Raw genomic sequence first — 24,837 nt, 5'->3', positions numbered from 1 at the left:
TTGGGGACCGCCTAGGGTTGGTGCATCTGTGAATCATGCGCCCATTGCTGATAATCTTGAGGACTCCGATCTGCAAGTATGGTATGTGTTCTTTGTTTCTTACTTATTTAATCTTTGTTGCATCCCTTTTCGCATGATCTAAAGCATGGTAACTAGTAGTAATTTACATAAGTAGTTTTTTATAGTTTTATTTATACACTTGTACTGATGTTGTAGTTCGTTAGTGACTGCTACTCATATATTTATTTTACAGTGACTCATGCAGTAGTACTGTAGAGTAAAAAAACAATAGGCTCTTTGTTGTCTTATTTTTTCATTTTCAAGGATGCAGCTAGCCGACAGTGTATTTTTTTTACACAAGAGTAAAAGCTAATTTAAGTAGTTTGTGATGCTTTTTATTGATTTGGTGTATAATTTTTTTTAACAGGAGCTCAAATTCTCACCCACCCGGTGGATTTGTTAACTTTTTGAGTAATGGTAACTCATCACAGCCCATCAATCTTGGTGATGATACTAGTGATGGTGATTATACTAGATCTAAAAAGGGCCTAATATGGACAAAAGAGGAGGATCTTAGATTGGCGAGATTTTTTTAAAGATTTTTTCTTTTGCATGGTAGCCTTCATGTGTTACACTGTTAGCATATCTATAAACATCATTTGTTGATATTGTAGGTCAGTGCTTGGATAAATAATTCAAATGATCCAATCCAAGAAAACTACAAGAAGAACGATCAAGACAAATATTATTTACACATGCTTTTGTTTCTTTTTTTATACATCGACCTGAAGGTTATTCAGGCAAAATGGGCTATCTGTTTCTTTGGACCGAAGATGGTAGCTATTGTTGTTTAGATTAATAATTAGTGGCTTCATTCCGAAGGATTTATTTGGTAGTATTTTTTGGTTAATGCTTTAAGATTTCTGTAATGCTTAATTAGTGATATCATGGACTTATGGTCCTACGTGCCATCAATTCAACGTAACTGTTATCAAGATGTTGAAATGAACCATGTTACTAGTAAGATTTTTATTTTTTATGGATTTTATATTGTGTTGCTTAATATATGGCCACACAGGTATAGACCACAGTTGATCATATGCACATGTAAGCACTAAATAGCTATATATTTAATATTGCTGTTCTCTTAGCCAGGCTAATAGTTAAGTCATTATATGAGCTGGTTTAATGTGACATGGCACTTGTATTTAGGCAGCAGCCGGCTAAATCATTAGCCTTGCTCTTAGTATCATGCGTGGGTCGATAATGTTAGGTGCAACGGTAATTTGTCGAGTTTAAATAGCAAGATTGGTGATTAAGAGAGAGAGAGAGAGAGAGGGGGAGAAATGAGACCCGGAGAATAGTGGAAAAGGTAACTAAACAAGGAAAGGAAAGGGGAGGGAAGGGCGAGCGGCCACCGGAGTTGACCAATTCGACGGACACCCGGCCGACGACACCGCACCCACCACCATCCATTCTCCATTCTCCTCCTCCTTCTTCTTCCCCAATTCCAATTTCCAAATCGAATTCGCCGTAGCTAATTGATTGAATCCCCCAATCCAATCCAATCTCAAGAGCAAGAGAAGAGATGGAGTGCGAGGCGGAGGAGCTGCAGTTCCTGGGCATGGTGGGGATCTACAGGGAGGCGGCGGCCATCCTGCGCGCGCACCGCCCGCTCTTCGCCCGCATCGCCGCCGCCTTCGTCCTCCCGCTCTCCCTCCTCTTCCTCGCCCACATCGCCATCTCCCACGCCCTCTTCTCCCACATCGACTCCGACGACTCCGCCCTCGACTCCGCCGCCCCCGGCACCCCCGCCCAGCGCCGCCTCCTCCACCGCCTCGCCGACGACTGGCTCGCCCTCCTCCTCTTCAAGGCCGCCTACCTCCTCGCCCTCCTCCTCCTCTCCCTCCTCTCCACCGCCGCCGCCGTCTTCTCCGTCGCCTCCGTCTACTCCGCCAAGCACGACGCCCTCTCCTTCCCGCGCGTCCTCTCCGTCGTCCCCCGCGTCTGGCGCCGCCTCGCCGCCACCTTCCTCGCCGCCTTCCTCCTCCTCTTCGCCTACCACCTCCTCTTCCTCGCCATCTTCGTCGCCCTCCTCGTCGCCGCAGACTCCGGATCCGGCCTCGCCGCGCTGCTCGCCTTCCTCCTCGCCCTCGCCTACCTCGCGGGCCTCGTCTACCTCAGCGTCGTCTGGCACCTCGCCAGCGTCGTCTCCGTCCTCGAGGACTACAAGGGGTTCCACGCCATGCGCAGGAGCAAGGAGCTCATCCAGGGCAAGCTCTGGACCGCCTCCGCCATCTTCTTCCTGCTCAACCTCGTCTTCGTCGTCGTCGAGGTCGCCTTCCGCGCCTGGGTCGTGCGGGGTGCCACCCACGGCATCGGCGCCGGCGCAAGGCTCCTCCTGGGCATCGCCATGCTGGCCGCGCTCTGCGCCGTCGTCATGCTAGCGCTCGTCGTGCAGACGGTGGTCTACCTGGTGTGTAAGAGCTACCACCACGAGAGCATCGACAAGAGCAACCTCTCCGACCACCTCGAGGTCTACCTCGGCGAGTACGTCCCGCTCAAGGCCAGCGACGTCCAGATGGAGCAGTTCAACCTCTGATCTCCTCGACACTCCGCTTTCTCCCCATCCGACCCTCGCTGTGAGTTGCCCTGTAACTGTAATCATCATCATATTTTTACTCTCTTCAACACAGATACTCATACAACAGACAGGCTTGTCTGGGACGGTTAATATTGGTTGGGACTTAATTGGGACAATAATCATCAACTGTACCTGTACCAGTAGCCAGTAGGGATATGTATTAAATTTTCGGTTTTGATTGAATTCCACAAAAATCAACAACACAGTATACTTGTAAGCTTGTAGCTTAAGGTTAGGCATGCTCATTCAGCTTCTTAGCTATGCAAACATGATTATGCATTTACGCTAAGCTATATATCAGCAATTGCATCGATGTTGTGTTATACCGAATTTTTGGAGCTGTAGGGTGTAAATGATACTCGATCATCATCTGCTATAGTAGATATTTCCCTACACTCATGTACTAGTATATTATCCTCTGGATATGCTACAGTCAATGTGCCAATACTAAACCGTGGAGTAACAAAGATTAAGCCGCCTTTACCCATACTCTAGTGTGAGTTGAGTGCCTCACCTCATGATCTGCCCTAACTGGGGTGATAGTTGTCTTTAACTTGTGCTGAGAAGATCTGTAATGCACTTATTTTAGTGTAATATTGGGATTTTTTCTCATCAATTTACTCCTGGTTTTAGAAGCTCTGAGATGACATACTATGATACATATGCCGTCATGATGGCTTCTAAATTTGCATGCTCCATGCAGTAGGTGGTTCTCCATGGAAAATTTGGCATTATATATTTTTTTCGGATGCAAATAATTGTATGTAAGTGGAAAGAAGCTGGCTTTATTAGTTCAATAAACTCGTGTGTGATGATTATCAGGAGTAAATATCAAATTAAATGGTTCATCAAGGAGCACTTAACCTACTAATTGCACATTACTCCATCAAAGCGTTAAGGTGCAGCACGGAATTATGTGTGCATGCATGTGTTGCAAGCTGGATTTCTCTCTCTTAACCTAAGGATCAAATTTGGCATGTAGGGAGTTGAATCCATTCAATTTTTAGCTTGGACTGTTGGGTTCAAAATTTTCTTTCTAGTTGCATCTCTCCGACCACCCTCTGCACCAGATTTTTAACCCAAGGATCATATTTTTACTCTCTTCAACACAGATACTCATACAATAGACAGACTTTGTTTTGGATGGTTGGGACATAGTTGGGGCAATAATCATCTGCTGTACTTGTACCAGTAGCTAGTATAGGTTATGTATTAAATTTGCTGTTTTGATTGAATTCCCCAAAAGCAACAACAAATTATGCTAGTGAAAAGTAGTAGCTTAAGGTTAGGTATGTTGACCCAACAGTTTCTTAGTTATGCAAACATAATTGTGCATTCATGCTAAGCTCTATATCAGCAATTGGATCAATGTTGCATTACATGGAAAATCTGGAGCTGTAGGGTTGTGAATTATACTCGTTATCAGCTGCTGCTCTAAATTGGGCATGATGTGGATAATTCAGTACACTACTGTGCTAGCATACTTTCATTTGAAGGCTCTGCAATCAATGTACTAATCATAGTTGTGCAATTGCAAACGTTAAACTGCCGTCGCCCCTACTCATGTATGATAGAGTCGAATGCTTCATCTTATAGACTGGCCCAACAGTTGTCTTTAATTGGTGCTGAGAGGATCTGTAATGCATTTGTTTGTTGTACTGTGACATTGGGGATTTTTTTTGTCATTAACTTAGTCAAGTGCTCATAAGTGCGTTGATCTCTAAAACCAAATTTTCGGAATTGAACTAGAAAATATATCTCCAAAGGTTCTCATGGCTAAAATTACCTCATTTGTATCCTAAATTTAGGGCAAAAATATGGGTTTCTAATACAAATTATTCATTTTTAGATTTCTGTTGGAGAAGTGTATAATTTTTATGCTCAATATTTTTATAGATGAACGCAATATAAGTTTTTGAATAGCAAAATATTAGCATTCTCTAGGAGATGCTCTAAAAATGAGCATGCAATTGGTTGCCCCAAGAAAATTCGGCATAATATCATTTATTAATAGTTTTATCTAAGCAGAAAGAACCTGGAAGAGCTCAATAAATGTGTGCGATGATTATCAGGAAAAAAATGTCAAAATAAATGGTTCACCAAGGAAAAAAAAATGCCCCCTACACTAACTGCAGTTACTAAATGCTGCTCCATTGGGGTTAATGTGCATTTGGGTGATGCACGCAAGATTGATTCCTTTATGTTAATTGTGTATCAAAGTCGGTGTGTACAGAGTAGAATTCCGTCAATTTTTATTTGCAAATTATGTTAAACCGATGGCTCCTTCACGATGTTGTTGGGGTGAATAATCATGAGTTGCACTAGTAAGGGTCGTTAATTTTGCTGGTTTTAATTCACTAAAACGAACATAACAGAGGCAAGGTTAGTAGATTGACTCATTGCTGGTAGATGATTCTCGTCTGAAGATACTACATACTCCATTATGCTTTAGATTTATTTTTTATCATCATCAGTTGCACATATTAGGATGCACAACATGAAAGAACCGAGTTACTAATCAAGTGCAGAGGATTATGAAATGATTTAGGGCACCCTTGATTTGAAGGAAAAAATGTATGAATTTTGTAGGGTTCTAACCTTATTGAAAAACTTCCTATATAGTTGTTTGAAACAAATTATTTAATAAATTAAAAAAAATAAAAAATCGGTTTATGTGGGGGTGCTACCTTTTCGCTTAAAAGTTTTGTTTGGGATTATTATTATAAATAACTAGCCTAAATATTGGTGTTAAAAGCATAAATAAAGGGTTAAGCGCTCGATCTCAGACTTGATTCCGTTTTAATGAAGGATATTGTGGAATAAAAAAAACGGCAGTAATTTATTAAAGAAAACAACAACCAAACACGCATGACGTCATTGTCGTATGCTTTTGGAAGCTTAACAAAGGAAGGAGTAGCCGGTACTAGGCTACTAGCTGGCTGAAACAACGACAATTAATCATGTTTTTGTTGCTCGATTGGTTGGGATCCCACTCTCCAGTCTCAAATCGAGGCTGGTGAGGGAGGGATGCCTCTTCGGTGGACATCCCTGATCTGATGATAACTACCATGGTTTGCAAAACCGTGTAATTGCTCGAGCCTCCAGGACACGACTTCTGGCAAACTGCGGTATGATTTGGAAAGTTTCATGAGGTTTTAACATTTTTTTTAAAAAATAGTAAAAATATATTTATAAAAAAAATTCATGGTGATAGATCGTGGCATATTGCGTGGTTTCACACCCGACCTCAATTATCATCAAATATACAGTGACTATCGATATTAAAAAACCACCGTGATTATTTACCATTCAAACCGCGGCGGCTCAATTCAAGTTTGCTCGGTTTCTTCCCTGGGGATACGGTATATATATATATATATATTACCTCTGGCAATGTGTGTATGTATATACCGCGAGGAAAATCAGAAAATTAATTAATCACCATCGTCAATCAAATGCAAAGTATACCAGTAGGCACCAGGCATATTGTGAGATGAAAGATGAGGTTGCTATGACTGCAGCGACGACAAGTACAAAGGACATCACTTGCTACTATAAGACACGAGAGAGAGAGAGATACATCAAGGCTGCCTTTTTAGCTTTTTAGCTTCTATATAATCAAGAGAAACTTTCTTATACGCTCCTATGTTTTGCTCTTGTCCTGGTATGTCCCAAAGTTTTCACTCATTCCTTGGGTACCTTGCATGCCCATGACTCACCCTCACCAATCTCTGTCAAACGAGATAATTGCTATTTTGGCCACGAAATCGAACGCTTTGCTAGAATGGCTATGGATTCGTTGGTTTTGCTAAAATGACCTCATATTCGATGGCTTTACTCTAAAATAGCCATTGTAACTATTTTTATTGACCAAAAATTCAAGTCAACCAGTCAACACCAAATTACCGAAATCATTTGGATATTTTTTTGCTGAAGACCGGTCTCTCTCGCGTGCGCAGGCGACGAACAGGAGGCGCTCATTCCCGGCGCCGACGGCGACTCCCTCGCCGGCGAGCGGGCCCCCGACCGCCGCCGGCCAACTCTCCCGCCGCCCCACGCCTTGGCCGCCCGAGGCCGACCCCCTATTGCCGGCCCCGGGTGGTCTGCCACCTGGGCGCGCAGCTCCCGCGGCCGCGGCCGATTGCAGGCTCCAGGCCAACGACGCGCCGCCGTCCGACGCCGCCACGCCATGCTTCCCGGCCGCAGCCCGGACCGGCACGATGCTGGAACAGAGGAAAGCAGCAGCAGCAGAGTAGTTTTGAGCAGCAGTAGCAGCAATCCAAAAATTGTTGTATCAATAGAAATTGCGAAATTGTTGTGTAAATTTAAGCCTTTGGTTAGTTTGTGACCTGATCTGCTCATTTTGACAATACAAATTGCAAAATTGTTGTATCAGTAGCCTTTTTTCTCTAAGAAGTGCATGTATGAAGCCAGGATCAGTACTTCTTTACTTGCTGTCAAATGCAAGGCGTGGGGCGGCGGGGGAGTTGGCCAGCGGCGGTCGGGGGCCCGCTCGCCGGCGAGGGAGTCGCCGTCGGCGCCGGGCCTGAGCGCCTCCTGTTCGTCGCCTGCGCACGCGAGAGAGACCGGTCTTCAGCAAAAAAAAAAAAAAAATCCAAATGGTTTCTCTAATTAACTGAGGGGTAATTTGGTTGACTGGTTGACTTAGTTTTTTGGTGAATAAAAGTAGTTGCAATGGCCATTTTAGAACAAAACCACCGGATACAAGACCATTTTAGCGAAGTCAACGGATCCGTGGCCATTCCAGCGAAGCCGTTCGGTTTCGTGGCCAAAATAGCAATTATCTCGCCATAAACTGTCAACCATTATGCGTGCTTGTGGATGACACTTACTTGACAATGATGTCAGAGCATCTCTAAGAGCATGATCAAATTTTGGTTTTTCAAATCTTAATTTAGCCATACATGCGAAAGACTTTACGTCCAAATTGATGTTCACTCTATCAAACTATCCATTCCTGTTGTCTAAATCCTAATGACTAGTTACCACTGTCTAAATTTTGGAAACTTCAACACTTTCAACAACTCTCCATATTCACTCTACATTTTTCTAGAAAGTGTGAGCCATCCCTATGGGACCCACAAATAGTCATCTAACTTGGTGGGAGAGAGATTTGCTAGATTTAACCATTGTGAGAGAAAGTTAGCTATTCAAATAGCATGACATGTCACATGAGTAGTCTCTTAGAGGTCATTTTTATAGTATAGTTGGTAGAATTTGGTATAGAGAGTTACTTGGTCATTCTCTTGGAGTTGCTCTCAGTATGCCCATCGAGGTGGCCGGCGGTCCTACACATAGTGGGGTCATGCTAATGTATACTCTTTATATTTTCACTTATGTTTATACTTATAAACCAATATTTGATTTTTCAACCTTAAATTTGAAGTTGACTTTGGAGTTTTTTTATCATATTTTGTTTTAGTCTTTACCTTTAGATTGTTAAGAACACATATATAAAAATTTATTCATAAATTATTTTTTATTTATACATATGTTGTTTGAAATTTTTTGCCAAAACCACGGTGATTTTATTCAAGAAATTTGAATTCAAATTCGTACAATTCATGTGCAATTATCGCCGATAGTTGTGGTATCACTGGTGCATGGTTTCGGTTTGAATAGGACACATGAGCATAACCTAATGACGTGTATAACTGTTAACACCAAAATTTGGAAAATTACCTTATTAGATTCGGTTAAGAAAAGACGTAATCGGCAGATGAAAATCTTATCCGGAAGAGTCCGAATTCGGGAAGGAATCGTGAACACCAAGACGTGACGTGTAATTTTATCTATTAGTTAAAATTAGTTTAGGATTTTTACTTTATCTCTAAGTGAGTTAGAGTCCGATTGGGATTTATTATTTCTTTTTATTAGGAAATGTGTGTTGTATTAGATATAGAGTTTGTTATTGCCTTTATCTATTAGGAATCATGTGATGTGGCTGATGTGGACTCATATCCGCTCATGGGTATAAATATGTATGCCTGGGGTCATTGTAAATCATCTACTTCTCATAATATAGATTAATTACTCTCGACATCACAACCCTCCTTAACGAGGTTTTAACACCGACGGAACTTAGCACCCGACGTGGGGCTACATCTATTCGATCTCCGGCGAATGGGTAAGTCCTATGTTTCGCTCGCCAAGGTAATCGTATCTGCTTGATTAGAACTGTCTCGGTTTAGTCCGATCTTCTAATTTGGTTGCGCGATTGATAGTTATCGTATCAATTTCAGCTTGAGTTACTTCTGTATCTTTTGTTGATCTGGTCGACCACTTTGGATAATTTACGTTGGTTTGATATTCGTCATTTGACTCTTCAATCTAGTACTGTTTCGTTTCGGTCCGACCTATTAGATTATGTTTATCAAATAGTTTATATCATGCTGACGTACCTTACTCATTGTTTTATCGGAGTACCAGCCAACAAATTATCAGTCATCGGCTCATCGGCTTGATAGCAATCTAGATAGATTTGTTTAGTATCTATCCTGACATTGCTAGGCATAATCTTGAACTGTCTCGGTTTGGTCCGATCTTCTATGATTATTCTTAGTAATCTAGGCTAGATATTTTATAAATCTTGGTCGTTTGTCAGTCGTTTATAACCAATGATTTTTGCCGATCTACATGTTCATTATATTTACATCAGTAGAGTAGCCGATTGCCTTACTGCATTTCTTTTATATCAGTCGGTTGGATTTACTTAGATCAGTAATTATTTTGTGCTGCATCGGCTTACGAGGTTTATATGCTAGTTGCTTTTAGCCGATCGTGACATATGATTTATTGTTTATTTAACCATTTGAGTATATTTATATCGGATTCTAGCCAATCCAAGCTTTCAATAGCCGATTGTTCATCCTGTTGGCTAAACACTGCTACATCAATATCCAATCGGCTGGTTTCTTAGTTACCTATCGGCTTATTTTACTGTTTATCTTGTCAGTTGCAGGATCAAACTGACTGACACGCTCTCACACCTTCTAAGAATTTAGGTCCTATACTGAAGTGTTCTAAGAAGTGATTCTTAGGCCTTCATGTGTGACACGTCATCGGGTTAACTTTTGACATTAACAATAACGCTTGAATGACAGTGCCAACGATGTTGACGCTATCCTATTCAATGTCGGCGTCAATAACATCACCGCGGTAAAAAAGACTCATTCGTACGATAAGTTTTTTTAGAGATCTATTTGTAAAATGAGTTTTAAAAATAACATAAAAGTTAAAATTCCACGCCTAGCGAACAAGGGGACCCTCCTAGACTGTACTATTAACAAGTAGGCGCCAAACTCAAACTCAAAATACACCTTACGTAATTGTCAAACCGTGTCTGCAATTCTGTAAATGCCATGGAGAATACATGCCATGCTCTTCAGGACAAGATCGATGAGCAACACACACAGGACAAGTGTACATGACATTGCTGCTGTACAGTAGCGATAACCTAGCTTGCACGCCATGCTCTTCAGCTACTCTGTGTGAATCCCATACGTACGTGCTGTACTTACCAGTACAATCAACTGCTATTACTTCACATACAAAATGCCCAGAAGTCACTGGCATGCATGCCTTGTTTCCCCAGACACTGGAAATTTCTGTACAGGGGGCATCGTCAGGCTCCTGATCAGGTGAAACATTCTGTCAGAATTGTCGTCATTGAAATGGTAATCTCTCCCTGCTTGTACTGCTGAATATATTAGTGCTTGATGAACTCCCTATGTGGTACGTTGACCTCAATATAAGAATGATGAGATAGCCTTGTGTTTGTGGCATGGCTAACAACTTGACAGCTCGTTATAATTACCACTACCTTACCTACAAATGCCTAACCAACTTTGTCCATTGTGCACACCGTCCAACCTAAGCTGCTACTAGTGGGTTTGGTCCTGATTGCTCCTAATCATGGAAGATGAGTAGGAGATGACAACATGACTACTTGTGCCTAATTCCTTCGATCTTGATTTGTGCAACAACAACTATAATAATAATCTACACACTGTCAGTAGGAGAATATATGTGGTACTACCGCAATCACAGGAGCATAAAACCTCTAAGGCATTGTAGCATAAAACCTAACACAATTTTCAATATGCAGGACAGGAGGCTTCTAAATACTACTAGTAGTTGACTGCATTGTCAAGCGTGCTGCTTTTTTGGATAACTAATCGAAAGAACGGCTGCAACCAAAGTTGTTCTAAATGAAGCTGTACCTGAGTACAATTATTCAGTTAAAAATCTTCATTCAGTAGACCACAATACCATTTGTATAGTATATCTCACCCCCCCAAAACACAACTTTTACACAACTAAAGAAAAACAAGAACAAGCTTATGCTAATGTGCCATGATGCACTACCAATCTATCACCAAAAAGATTGACAAAACTTTACAAAGAAAAAAAGATACATAATTACATACAAATTAACATGAAAGAACCTGATCTAAATGACGATCATTGTGTATAGCAGCCTGCTGCAACTGCAAGGCCATATCCCAATGAAGAATTAAATGACAGGATTAAAAATGAGATTTTTTTTCAGCACAAAAAACGCAGCTTTCTGCTGTTGCATGGGCAGTTTGCATGATCATTTCTTGGCGGAATTAGCGCAGGAGGAGTTGGAGGCGGAGGCGGAGGCGTTGCTCTGCTCGTCGGACTTGTGCACCTTGCTCTTCCCCTTGTGCGCCACCAGCATCTTCTTCAGCGACCGCATCATCGCCACCAGCCCCGGCGCCCGCCGCCGCGAGCTCCTCGACTCGCCCAGCGCGGCGCCCGCCGGCGGCTTCCTCTTCTCGAAGAGATCCGCGCCACCGACGGAGCGGCGGCGCGACACGTCGAGAGAGGCGAGGAACATGTCGCCCTTCTTCGTCCCGCCGGCTGCTGCGTCGTCGTCGTTGAGGTCCTCCCAGAGGCTGTCCATCCTCTCCTCCTCTTCGTCCTCGTCCTCCTCGTCCTCGCCGTAGGATAAGCCGGCCGCGGCGGAGGCGTAGTCGCTGAGGGCGGGGGAGCACGCGCCGCGGCGGTCGGTGGCGTGGCGCCGGAGCACGGCACGCGCGTTTCGCCACGGCGAGCCGGCGCAGTCGGCGGCGGAGAAGCTGCGGCGGATGGGCGAGGAGAGCAGCCAGACCGGCGGGGAGGAAGAAGGGGAGGAGCCGGGGAGGTGGTGGTGGCGGGTGGTGGCGAAGAGCGGCAGCTGCGGCGGAGTCGGGAAGGTGAAGTCGTCGTCGTCTCGTAGTTGCTGCTCCGGCGCCATGGGCATCGTCGTCGTTGCGGCTCGCTGCTGCTCTGGCGGTGTGACGTCGTCTTCTTGGGGCGCGGAAGCTAGCGAGCTATAGCCTATAGCTAGGTACAGTAGCTGGCAAGAGTGAGAGAGTGAGCTAGCGAGAAAGAGGGGAATGGAAACTGAAATGAAATGCAACGGAAAGGGAGGAGAGAATGACGAGAGCGCCATCGTCGCTCTCGCCTCCTTTATTAACGCGACTACAACGATAACGATGACGACGACGAGGAGCAAGAAGAAAACTACGTGTGTTTTTGTGGAATTTCATTTGAATGTGTGAAATGGTGCCTGTGCATCTGCATTCAGTATACAATACAAAATTGCAACATCACTAAATTTTAACAGTACTAATTTACAATATACAAAACACTAATTAAGGAGTAATTAACATTTCGGACCGCCTCCACAACATATGAGGAAGAATCTCGTTCCATATCATACGAAATTTAAACTATCGAATTTGCTTTAAGATTCGTACAACAACGGTTCCTCCACTTAACCTCTTTTCTTCCCCCCTCTCTCTCATGCTTACTCGACTCGTCAAAATCATTGCCGCAAGGCTCCATCTCCCAAACTGGATTGCACTAGCAAGGCTCATGGGACTGACCCCTTACGTCAAATCTGCCACCACTGACCGTTGTCTCCTAATGCCACTGATGCCAACATTAGCCCATCACCCATTATAGATCCATGTGGTTTTTTTTTAACTAATTTCGCCTCCTCCCACATTCATCTTGTATTCTTCCTCCTCTGCTACCCCCTCTCATCCTAAACCCCCCTAAACCCTTGTCAGACTGCCGCCGGTCGTCAGAGCTAGAGTAGGAGTTGGATGCATAATAAATCTTCAAGCAAACTAAGTGGTTCAAAATCTGTATGAAGCCACCCTCAATTTTTTGTCGAATGTCATTTAACAATTCCATTAACATTTTCTTTTGGAGGGGCTCAATTTAGATATCTTAATTACTTTGAGCACTTTTCCATGTTAACCATGCTCAAGAAGTCACATCTTTGAAGACTTCATATGTCAATGTTAAAATTACTCATTTATTCGTGACTTTGTCTAAAATAAGGTTTTTGGCATCGATCAGATTTGAGATTTGAGATGTAGTAATTATGATATCCATTTTAATCTGTATTGTTTTATATTGTTTGGAGTTAGGGGTGGATCTGGCCCGATGAGAGAGCTAATTGCCTTCATGCTCCTTTAGCTCCCTCCTATTTCTTTTTCTACTTTTCTTCCCTCACCTTTTGCTTATATCGTTTATGGAGATTCAGCAGGTCGGGGAAGGGCTTGAACCCTAGCATGGCAGCACCCACGCTGGATTCGCCCTAGTTTGGAGTGGGTGAGATTATGTATATGTGCTATGTAAAAAAAAATTTTAAGTTTTTTTTCGTTCTGGTGTTGACTCGATCAGATCAATCCAACAAAGAAAACAATTAGGATCGGGTCAAAGTGTGCCAGATTATTGACATTGGTCCGAGAGAGAAACAAGGGGCCAATGAATCAGTTGACGTACGTTTTACACACATCATTGTTTGGATTCAACTTCGATTCTTCTCCTGTAGTTCCTATCCTTTGTAGTACTGGTGGTACGAGACGATCCATCCACTACGGTTTTATGCCTAATATTTTGACAAAGTTGTACTTTAAAGTGGTCTTGCAGATCGAGGTAGTGCCATGTACCAATTGCAATTTCATATTTTTGACAATGCCCCTTTACAATTTCATATCATTGCCAACCCAGTACACAAATTGGAGGCATGCATGCATTGTTAATTGGCTTACTTTTGCCACGCATCCATATATATACTTTGCTGTTTTCTTTTAACTTTTTGACAGGAAAACCTGGTGCTAATTATTTTCAATTGGACTAACTTATTACAGGTTGGCTAGCTAGTACTACCGCTTGCCTTCTGGGAATCTTTTTATTTTTTAAACCTTTTAATAAATAATTTTAGTACTAAACCTCTGGAGAAAATATTTTCACCCTATGAACCTTTTGGCCACGCCATCAACATTAGCGCGCGCCACTGACATTGGCGTGGCAAGCTGTTTCGCCACGCCATGCTACACCGACCAGGCTGCGTGGCAGCGTTGTCTTGTCACGCCACCAACACTGGCATGACCAAAAAGTTCAGTTTTGAAAAAAAATTTGCCCGGTGATTTAGTAATAAAATTACTTCTTGAAAAAGTTTATTTAATAAAAAATTTCGCCTTCTGGTACGTTTTCTTCATTCTGCTGCAGCAGCAGCTTCTTTTTTATGTTTAAGTGGTTGATTGCTCTTTGGTTGTGCAACTTTTATTGTGGACGTAGAAATCGAATTTTGATCCATTTTCCGGAAAAATAGTTTAAGTGGCCTTTTCCATGTATCCATGTGGAATGTTGACTGAGTGTGCATGTGATGTATATATATAAAACGTACAAGTAGTACTTGATTGATTTATGCTGCCTAATATTCCTCTACCGGCCTACCAAACCTACTACTAACTACCAGTGTTAGTTGTCTATGCTACAACTGTATAGGCACTTGATGATACTTCCTTAATTCGTGTCATATATAATAAATCATAATAAGCGAGAATTTCTAAAATTTAAATTTATCTACAAAGAGTATACTTACGGATTACTAGTTATTGCATCAATCAATTTATATTCAAATCTACGTCTATTTTACATCTGCATGTCTCTCGCTCTATACAATATTTATTTATTTAATGAGAATCATTTAAGTCACTTTTAAACTAAGTTGGCTTGATATTATTTTAAAAATATATTTATATTAGGATGGAGTGCGTTGCATGCACAGACATTAGTAATAATTGAGTAGGTGTAATAAGCAAGACGTACTGGTGATAAGCCAATCTTGACGCCAGTGCTCGATCGACTACTTGTGTGTACAACAGATATATAATTAACAAGGTACGTACGTACGTACACTTAGTATTAGCTAGCAGCTGTAGATTCATTTCTTCACTTATCTGGCAATAAGCTGCAGGTACGGAAGTATTTAATTACTCATTCGATCTGATCTTTCCTTTTTGGAAAAATCTACTTTCCCTAGCTTAGTTATGTTCCAAACTCTGAGATTTTAATTTGCTCCATCAACCATATATAAAACCGGTGATGTACCATACATATATATATACACACACTACTCTTGAAACTATTTATTTTTTTGTCAAGTTGATGTGACGATGACAAGACTATTACAAGGATGGTATTAGATGACATACGCATAGAAAATAATATTAGCTTGAATTTTTTCAAGTAGTCCTCTACATGTCATACTGTTCTTCTCTCTCGTCTAATGGCATTGAGCTTCGAGGGGGCTCGTGTGTGACACTGGGCGGCGACGACTACACAGCACGGACAAGAAAGAAGCGAGGAACACTAGCGGACCATGCACTACTCAAGCTCACGAGCAAAGTCACCTCACGAGTAGATCGGGCGACTACTCAAGCTCCGTCACTACTGTTTCTGCTATATTTATATCACATCGTATTAAAAAAATTATGGAGACACTTAGTCGCCTGGGCCACGAGATGTCGCTGGTTCCGCCACTGCATATATGAGACTTTTTTTTTAAAACTAGAATGTCACATAAGCGGCACAGTAGATGAAGGTCCGGAGCAACATGCCATGTAAGCATAGCAAGGACAAAATCAATGTCCAAATGGGCCACATCAGCTGAGAAGCAAAATCAGACTTAGGCCGGGGAGGGAAGCAAAATAGATTGATTGTGAGGTGGGCTGGCTGAGGTGGTCAATGAGGCCCACGTTGATTCAGAGAAGAGGTAGGAGCATACTTAACGGTTCATCTAAATTTGATTCTCTTTAGTTTGGATGGTCATCTAAAACAATTTCATCCTCTATAGAATAATGTGCTCCAGCAGAACATCCATATTAGAGCATCTATATTCTAGTCTATTATATTTTATTGATACATGCGACTACCATGCATTTGTTTTATGTTTTATAGTGGGCAAAGTGAAGACATATGAGTTTTAGATGATGGAAAGAGAACATCTAAATATAGAAGTTCTCTCTCCTGATACAGAGGACATCTAAAAATAAAGGATGGAATAGATGTTCTGTTGGAGCACTATTTTTACCCTCCATTCTCTATTTTTAGGATACATGATAGGATAGAATAGCTGTTGGGGATGCTCTAAGTCCCATTTGCAAAGGATGGGATGTCGTGTGTGCCTCAAAATTTGCACGTACACCCAATCTTACGAGTTTGCTAGAAACTATCCAGTTCGATCGGTTGCTGCAACTTGCATGCAAGCAAGCAACAACCTAAAACATACAGTATCATGTACATTTATATGCTAGCTTCTCACATGCATGCATCTTGATTAACAACACGCTTTGGACTCGATCAATATATATCTAGGATTAATTATGCCGTACGTACGTTGCAATTTGGTAGTATATATCAGCTCTTGACTTTACGCCTCCAGAAAACAGTATGTGATTCGTCCGTCGTGAAACACACATGCTGTATTTATGCATTCATGCATTGCTTGCTGCTGTGCTGACATCGTCGTCGTCGACGTTGCATCCACATTATCATGTCTATTCCTTCACGCCTTGCACAACCTCAATATAATCCGTTGCTACTAATTATTAATTTCACCTCCTGCCCCAGCTCTCTGTCCAAGAACGGTCATGGCGTCTTCCGCCGTCGTCAGGCAGAGGCCAGCGATTGGTAAGCCAGCTGGAGAAGGAGATAGCGCTGCTGTCGCTGCTGGCGACGGTGGTGGTGCTCGGCCGCCGGCGGCGAGGCCGTCGCTGTTCTCGCAGGCGCTGGCGTCCACGGCGAGCCTGGCGAACCTGCTGCCGACGGGCACGGTCATGGCGTTCCAGCTGCTGGCGCCGACCTTCACCAACAACGGAGCCTGCGACGCCACCACGGCGCTCCTCACCGCCGGCCTCCTCGCCGTGCTCGCGCTCTCCTGCGTCCTCGCCTCCTTCACCGACTCCCTCAGGGGCCCCGACGGCCGCGTCTACTACGGCCTCGCTACGCCGCGGGGGCTCTGGCTGCTGGACTACCCTTCCGGTCCCGGCGCCGCGCCGCCGCCGGACACCTCGCGGTACCGGCTGAGGACCATCGACGCCGTGCACGCCGCGCTGTCGGCGGGCGTGTTCGGTGTGGTGGCGGCGAGGGACAAGAACGTGGTGGGGTGCTTCTGGCCGGCGCCGGCGAAGGAGACGGAGGAGGTGCTGGGCATCGTGCCGCTGGGCGTGGGCGTCATCTGCAGCCTCCTCTTCGTCGTCTTCCCCACCACTCGCCATGGCATCGGCTACCCCGTCACCAACTCTTCTTGAGTCAACCATCCATCCATTGCTTTATTTTCCATGTTTCCATCGATCAAACTATTAATTGCCTACTCGATCAATTAAATAATTACGGTTAAATTAATTTTCCTTGTTTCAATTATCTGTGGAGTAAAGAAATTTCATTACTACAGTTCTTTTAAGCCGTGTCGATTAATCTCTCTGTTGTCGTCTCTGCAACCCTGAAAGCAATAGCGAGAATTATTCCCAAATGCAACCAGGGGCAGACCTGCTTAAATTGAAGTGTATTCGGATCAATAGATCCAATATTTTGGAAAAAAAAACATTAACAGGTATATGCATCATGTGACATTAATACGAAAACGAGGATGAATTCAATCCAAGAAACAAATAAACCCATCTTCCAAGGCCCGTGGTTCCCTCCTTCATCCTATATATGATGGCCCAATTGGCATAGGTCTAATGACCCAATTTTGGCTATCAATTTTTTTATTTAACCCCTTCACATTTTGAATACATAATCTCAAAATCTTAGACCCGCTCCTAAATGCAACACCCAACGACAAACAAACTGGACATAAATACGACAATCACATGGGGTATTTTGTGCTCACAAGGAGACTAGAGCGGCCTCCATTCTTTTTTAAAAAAAAAAGTAATACCAACATCTGACATGTTTACACTACTGATTTTAAAACCTGACATGTTTTTCAAATTACAAGTTACAAGGAGGACTAGAGAAATTTTATATGCTTGATGATCTAGTTATCACACCCAATTATATTATTAATTAGGACGTGTTTTGGGACTAGCAGGAGCTTTTCCTTGCGATGCAGCGTCGACGAAAACACCTCTGTCATATCGATCCCATTTGCCTCCATTCCCTCCGGCAACTTCCAGTCGAAATGGTACATGAGGTTGGCAACCATAATCTCGAGGGTGGCCATCGAGAAATTCACCCCAGGACATATTCTTCTTCCAGCACTAAATGGCAACAGCTCAAAGTCGTTACCCTTAAAAGTGACCTCCGAGCCAATAAACCTCTCTGGCTTGAATTCCTCGGCATCCTCCCAAACGGTTTCATCCCTACCAATAGCCCACGCATTGACGATGACCGATATGTTGGCGGGAATCGTGTAACCGTCAATCTGCAGCCTGTCCATTGAGAGGTGAGGTTCAAGGAGCGGCGCTGGAGGGTGCAGTCGAAGTGTCTCCTTAATGACCGCCCTGAGATAGGTCATGTCAGTGAGATCATCTTCAGTGACAACCTCCCTCTTGCCAGGCACTCTGCTCCTCAGCTCGGCTTGTAGCTTGTGCATGGCATTAGGGTTCCTAATCAGCTCAGCCACCATGAATTCCAGCACCATGTATGACGTGTCCGTTCCTCCGAAAAACACGTTCTGGAAGTAAATTAACCATATTAATTGCCTAATTAGTCATTGGTTAAAAATGATTAATCATACCAAAACATAATTAATTAGAGCTTAATTACTATGAGCATGCCCTTGATGTGTTCTCTGGGGAGGCCATGGTCGCGTTGATGGGAGAGAAGTTGTCGTATGAATCCTTCAGGCTGACGTTGCTTCGCCGGTGTAGGCTTGCCGGCGTCGTCGATCATGGCGTCGAACAGCTCGTTCCATCTCCTCTTCACCTTCTCTGCTCTTGCGTATGTCGCCCGCCTGACCGCGCCGACGTGGCCTAGCCACGGGAAGAAGCTCTCCGGGTAGAACCCTCCGACGAGCTTGACCGTCGCGTCGAGCAGCTCCCGGATGTGCCTGTTCCGGCCGTCGTCGGACTCGCCGGAGACGGCGCGGTACATGAGGCCGGTGGTGAAGGAGTAGAGCAGGTCGCTCATGTCCACCACGGTGTCGTTCGCCGTGGCCGCCCACCGGAGCCTGGCCATGGCCGTGCGCACCTCCTCCTCGCGGCCGGGGCGGTAGGCCTGCACCTTCTTGACGGTGAGCATGTGCGTGGTGAGCAGCTTCCTGGCCTGGCGCCACTGCTCGCCGTAGACGGCCATGGCGATGTCCGGAGTGCCGGCGAAGAGCGCGTCGGTGACCGGGTACGGCGGGCGCGAGGCGAAGGCGTGGTCGTGCGTGCGGAGGACAGCCTCGGCGGCGCGCGGCGAGGAGACGACGAGGGTGGGCATGGAGCCGAAGTGGACGAGCATGTAGTCGCGGGCGCCGTACTTGACGGCGAGGTGTCGGAGGTTGATGTGGGGGAGGAAGCCGACGAGGTGGAGGTGGCCGATGATGGGCAACCTCGGAGGCGAAGGAGGGAGCCGCTGCCGGTGACCACGACATGTCTCTGCCGGCCGCAAGTAGTTGCGTTTCAGCAGTAGGATGACGGCAATGACGAGAGGGAGCAGGGCAGCGGCGCCGGCGAGGAGAAATCGCGCCGGCGACGACAATGCTTGGGCGAGAGCCATGGCTATGCAGAGTCGAGGTTGAAAGATGTTGCATGGCAGGGTATGCTTTTATATGCAACTTATCGATGCAAAAATATACTCCCTCACCCTTGAGAATTCTTGTCCTTTTGATAAGGATCAAGTCAAACGTTTCAAAAACTTTGATAGTTAACACGACTTTAATAATAGAGTTTTACTCCCATCTTTTTGTATCTCGAGATACCGGTATCTCGAGATACCAAATCGTTTCTCACCATTAGATCTAGCTACGTAGGATGTACACTATTGGATTCAACGATCAGAACCGATTTAGTGCCGCGAGGTATCGGTACCTCGAGATATAAAAGAAAGGATGTGAGTAAAACTCTTAATAATATGAGTTTTACTCACATTCTTTCTTTTGTACCACAAGGTACCAGTATCTCGAGGTAAGATGTAATCGACCGTTAACAGTTGAGATTTTAGTATCAACTTGATCGTGAGGCGGATAACACGAGTGAGGATTTTAGTACCTTACGGTACAAAATACAAAAGGAAGGATGAAAATAAAACTCTAATAATACATAGTTCTAAGATAACAATATAACAATATATATAGATAAGCTTTAAAATTTAGTATAATAAGAGTAAAAAAATAATTATTTATTATATATATTATAATAAAAAGTTATAGTTAAACATAAGTTTTCGAAAACGTAGCACTACGCAAAACGATAGAAATGATTAAACTGACGAGAGTATAATATAATGGTATGTATTCTTGATTGCCGGCCGGGTGGAACAACATACATGCATGTGTTTTTAATTTAACAATGAGTATTTTTACAGATTTGTGATGGATGTTACTAATTGTCAGTTTGCCAGATTACAACGAGAGAGGATCCGATATTAGTATCCGTTCCTAAATATCTAATGCCGTTGACTTTTTAACACATGTTTGACCGTTAGTTTTATTCAATTTTTTTAAAAAATATGTAAAACTATATATATACATAAAAGTATATTTAATAATAAATAAAATGATATAAAAATAATAAATAATTATGTAAATTTTTTGAATAAGATAAATAGTAAAAAAAATCAAAACGGATCGAGGGAGTATTACTTTATTGATAAAGCTCAACTATACAAATGATGGCCAGTAAATAAACAGAAAGAACAAGTCGTGAACTATAGACGATGCATGTATACTTATTTTTCTTGCCTCATACATATCACACATTTGTTGTCTTGTAGTTGGAAGCATATATGCATGCAAATAATGAGATGTTACTTGGTCGTTGCAGGAGTCGGCTCGATCGACCGGCCTGCATTGATCTAAGACGTATAACTGAAACAGGTAGCTAAGTTTTGGCGGCAACCGTTGACCATTTCCGATAGGTGATAATTGATGAGTTATAGACCTCGCTTCTGAATCTACATTGAGTTATAGACCCCTTTCACAGTTCATTATCCCTTAGGATGGCTGAAGCACTCATATGTCCGCAGAGTTGGTTTCGATCCTCTCCAAGGAATATGGATATAAAAGCTTCAATTGAAAATTTGCAAAAGTATGAAAATCTTGAGCAAGGTAATTTTTTTAGAGCAATTTTACAGTCCTTGAGTAGGTACTAAGATGTACCAAAATCTTAGTATAAAATTTAGTACCTCCTAGTACATATTTACACTGATATTTTGGTACTTTCTGGTGCCTTCTCAAAAACCGTAAAAGTGCTCATTTCTTTTATGTTTGCATATTTTAAGTTTGCTTAGAGAATAACTTAAAATGACCATGGTGTTTATCTTTTTTGCAGAAATTACTGGACTGGTGGGTGGTGGAGGCATAAGTTAACTAGCTTGCTAATATTATATTGCCACTTAGGTTAGAATGTTGGCCCTTCAGAAATTTAGAGTCGGCTGAGTTTATTTTGGTTGATAATTTTTCTATAGCAGGCTGTGTATTGTATTTTGTTTTGATGATTAATTATTTTGATTTGTTCTTCTTTTGTATTGTTTCAAATTCAGAACTGACCTAGTGAAGCTATGAATTAATTAATCAATCCTTTGGTTTTGCAGGATCTCTTTTCATCAGGCGTGGGCTTAACATGACAAAATTTTGGATTGTAATGCTGTTTGGTTAGCCGAAAAATATGTCAAATAGATCAGATCAACTTAGAGCCTGACCATTTCATTTTGTCCTTGTCGATGTATAAAGTGATTTAAATCTTAGTTTTTTTCCTTTCTCTTTAGCTTTGTTAACATGAGGGAGATTGTATTCCTTCTCAAAAACATGAGATGGATCTATTTATTTGTAGCCCTTTTTACTGCACACTATATTGTAGTTCATGTTTATATTTGTGTATTCACGTACATTCACTAAAAATGGACTTATTTGTAGTTGTGTGCGCTACTGGTGTCTATAGTTGCATTGTTAGCAGCAATTGAAATTGATAGGCATTTTTGACTGGTCTCAAACCATCCAAACTGTGAAACCGGACCAGACCAACCTGTTTAGACCACCTCAATTCAAACCGCTGAAACCAGCCCAACCCGACTAAACCACACGCTCGTGGGCTGGGTCAAAGAACCACCAGAACCTGAACCAACCCGTGAATAAACTCGAGTTCAACACAAGCTCGAGTTCATTTCATTTGGAGCTCGAGCTAAGCTCGAATCGAGGCTTGGATGAGCCAAGCTGGAGCAATTGACGAGCCTCAAGGTTTTTTTGATAACACTAGACACACCCTGTGTATATTGACCAATGGATATAAGTTTTATGCAAAACATGTAAAATGACGTGAGATTATCATAGCTTATTTTACAAGCAGCTGAACACGACAGGACTATGTATTCCCGCCGACATATACAGTTATTTATAGCACGCCCAAAATTAATTACTACATTAATTGATGGGTATGTACTGAATATGGCTATATATGCTGCACGTGCGTGTGTATATATATTCCTCAAGCAACTTGGGGCACTAAGAAGAGCTTCTCCTTGCGATGTATGGCCAATCCAAACACATCAGTCGTATCGACATCCTCCTCCTTCATTCCTGATGGTAGCTTCCAGTTGAAACAGTACATGAGATTAGCCAACATAATCTGAAGGGTGATCGTTGCAGAATGAATTCCAGTACACATTCTTCGTCCAGACCCAAACGGCAGGAAGTGAAAATATTGCCCCTGAAAGTTGGTGCCCTTGTTAATCCCATCCATGAATCTCCCCGGCATGAACTCATCTGGCATGTCCCAGTAATCAGCATGCCTATTGAGTGCCCACAGATTGATGATCACGCATGTTCCTGCCGGGATCATGTAGCTGCCATCAACAATGGCGCAGTCTTCTCTAGCGAGGTGAGGAATGGTGAGACCTCCCGGCGGGTGTAGCCGGAGTGTCTCCTTGATAACGGCCTTCAAGTAGACCATGTCGACGATGTCGTCTTCGGTGACTGCGTCTTGCCCTTTCGGTGTGATGCTTCTTACTTCGTCTTGCAGCTTTGCTAGAACATGTGGTTTACGTATGAGCTCAACCATGGCGTATTCTAGAACTAGGTGTGTTGTGTCCGTACCTGCTTCAAACATGTCCTACGTACGTACGGCAAATGTTATAAATAAATAATAGTTAAGAGTTAAACAGTAAAAATGTGTTGTAAGGTTCATATATAATATTCCCATTAATTAATTAGGTTACTAAGACTAGACTATAGAGGCATATATATATTTTCATGCATGTAATTAAGACTCACTATTAATAAGGCTTTGATAGTGTCTCTGTGGAAGCCATACTCCTCCTGGCGGGAAAGGAGGACGTCGATGAAGTCAGTGTCGTGTTGGTCATCGTCGTGAGTGCGAGCCAACCTAATAGCGAGATGGTCGTCGATGAGGTTGTCGAGCAGTTGGTCCCACCTCCTCCTGACCCTCATGGCTCTGCCGCCGACGAGCTTGCTGATGAGCCTCATCCTCGCCAACCCCGGGAAGTAGGCCTCCAGGTTGAATCCTCCGAGGAGAGCGTTGTTGGCGGCCACCAGATCCCGGAACACCTCGTTCCGGCCTTCCTCGCAGAAGAACTTGCCTGAAATCGTGCGGCAGATGAGGTCGTTGGCGAAGGACTGCAGCAGCTGGCTCATGTCCACCGGCGCCGCCGCGTGGTGGCGGAGCTTGGCCAGCACTAGCCGCACCTCCTCCTCCCGGACGGGGCGGTAGGACTGCACCTTCTTGGAGCTGAGCAGGTGGACGGTCACCGCCTTCCTGGCCTTGCGGAAATGGTCGCCGTAGGGGGCGAAGCACGAGTCGGACGCTCCGTACATGATGATGTCGGTGAGCATGGACCGCGGGCGCGACGCGAAGGCGAGGTCGTGCGTGCGCAGGACGGCCTTGGCGGCGCGCGGCGAGGAGACGACGAGGGTGGGGACGGCGCCGAGGTGGATGAGCATGACGTCAGGGCCGTGCTTGGCGGCGAGGTCGCGGAGGGAGACGTGAGGCAGCTGGGAGCCGATGAGGTGCATGTGCCCGATCACAGGCAGCTTGAACGGCGGCGATGGGAGCTTGCTCGGAAGCTCAGTACTGTTACGATCCCTCCTTGATCGTGCAAAGTGGAGCAGGAGCGTGAGGAGGAGGAAGAAGAAGATCATTGTTGCTTCGTTGAGCTCCATATATATGGGTTATGCCTGGTATATACGTAACGTACTTCCTCGATCTCATTATATAGAGGCAAGCTAGCTAGCCAAGGATGGTTAGGTTAGGGTGAGTATAATGTGCCAACACTTTGGCCCAAGCTCACTTTTGTCTAGCCCATCAAATAAACATGTTGACATAAACTTTAAACGTACAAATTTTAAATACATAAACTTTATACATGTAAAGTTATATGACATTATATATATATATATATATATATATATATATATATATATATATATATATATATATATGAAAATTAGATACTACTATCCTCATGAGTAGTTACTCCGCTCGACTAATTGGTTTGGGTTTTTGTTTGTAATATTATTTGATACAATATCGTTAGTGCACTTGCGGCTAGATAACAAATCGTATTTCAGTTCGTTGCTGCTTCTCCGGATTGAAAAACAGAAAAGATCACCGGCTGCTTCTCTGGATTGAAACAGAGAAGAACGGTGCTGCTCTAAATTCAAATCTGAATCGGCTCTGAATTGGATATATAACCTTTAT

At 43.5% G+C, this 24,837-nt stretch overlaps 5 protein-coding genes across 5 annotated transcripts; 2 read left to right on the top strand and 3 right to left on the bottom strand.

The window, feature by feature from the left end:
• The first annotated feature begins 1,320 nt into the window (after nt 1-1,320).
• On the top strand, nt 1,321-3,279 carry LOC102709862. The gene has a single exon (XM_006658968.3). The coding sequence runs from the start codon at nt 1,589-1,591 to the stop codon at nt 2,600-2,602; it is 1,014 nt and encodes a 337-aa protein (XP_006659031.1). The 5' UTR covers nt 1,321-1,588; the 3' UTR covers nt 2,603-3,279.
• Nucleotides 3,280-10,900: 7,621 nt separating this feature from the next.
• On the bottom strand, nt 10,901-12,081 carry LOC107304693. The gene has a single exon (XM_040527100.1). It carries the CDS (start codon nt 11,931-11,933, stop codon nt 11,262-11,264), a length of 672 nt encoding a protein of 223 aa, XP_040383034.1. The 5' UTR covers nt 11,934-12,081; the 3' UTR covers nt 10,901-11,261.
• A 4,486-nt stretch (nt 12,082-16,567) lies between these two features.
• Nucleotides 16,568-17,581, top strand: LOC102709583 (protein DMP3-like). Its single transcript, XM_006658967.3, has one exon. It carries the CDS (start codon nt 16,627-16,629, stop codon nt 17,284-17,286), a length of 660 nt encoding a protein of 219 aa, XP_006659030.1. The 5' UTR covers nt 16,568-16,626; the 3' UTR covers nt 17,287-17,581.
• A 436-nt stretch (nt 17,582-18,017) lies between these two features.
• On the bottom strand, nt 18,018-19,684 carry LOC102712380 (indole-2-monooxygenase-like). Its single transcript, XM_040526700.1, has 2 exons — nt 18,749-19,684; nt 18,018-18,656 (listed from the first exon to the last, which is right to left on the bottom strand). Exons 1-2 carry the CDS (start codon nt 19,682-19,684, stop codon nt 18,018-18,020), a joined length of 1,575 nt encoding a protein of 524 aa, XP_040382634.1.
• A 2,924-nt stretch (nt 19,685-22,608) lies between these two features.
• Nucleotides 22,609-24,278, bottom strand: LOC102712102 (indole-2-monooxygenase-like). Its single transcript, XM_015839984.2, has 2 exons — nt 23,394-24,278; nt 22,609-23,232 (listed from the first exon to the last, which is right to left on the bottom strand). Exons 1-2 carry the CDS (start codon nt 24,276-24,278, stop codon nt 22,609-22,611), a joined length of 1,509 nt encoding a protein of 502 aa, XP_015695470.2.
• Between the last annotated feature and the right edge of the window lie 559 nt (nt 24,279-24,837).

The sequence above is a fragment of the Oryza brachyantha genome, chromosome 8, assembly GCF_000231095.2.
Source record: "Oryza brachyantha chromosome 8, ObraRS2, whole genome shotgun sequence".
NCBI classification, from domain to species: Eukaryota; Viridiplantae; Streptophyta; class Magnoliopsida; order Poales; family Poaceae; genus Oryza; species Oryza brachyantha.
Note: the sequence above shows the minus strand (reverse complement) of the source record. Positions and strands in the feature narration are given on the sequence as shown.

Coding starts and splice junctions, on each gene's coding strand:
- LOC102709862 (XM_006658968.3), top strand. CDS start 1,589: ATGGAGTGCGAGGCGGAGGAGCTGCAGTTCCTGGGCATGGTGGGGATC.
- LOC107304693 (XM_040527100.1), bottom strand. CDS start 11,933: ATGCCCATGGCGCCGGAGCAGCAACTACGAGACGACGACGACTTCACC.
- LOC102709583 (XM_006658967.3), top strand. CDS start 16,627: ATGGCGTCTTCCGCCGTCGTCAGGCAGAGGCCAGCGATTGGTAAGCCA.
- LOC102712380 (XM_040526700.1), bottom strand. CDS start 19,684: ATGGCTCTCGCCCAAGCATTGTCGTCGCCGGCGCGATTTCTCCTCGCC. Junction 18,657..18,748: donor ACATCAAGGGCATGCTCATA/GTAATTAAGCTC, acceptor ATTTACTTCCAG/AACGTGTTTTTCGGAGGAAC.
- LOC102712102 (XM_015839984.2), bottom strand. CDS start 24,278: ATGATCTTCTTCTTCCTCCTCCTCACGCTCCTGCTCCACTTTGCACGA. Junction 23,233..23,393: donor CTATCAAAGCCTTATTAATA/GTGAGTCTTAAT, acceptor GTACGTACGTAG/GACATGTTTGAAGCAGGTAC.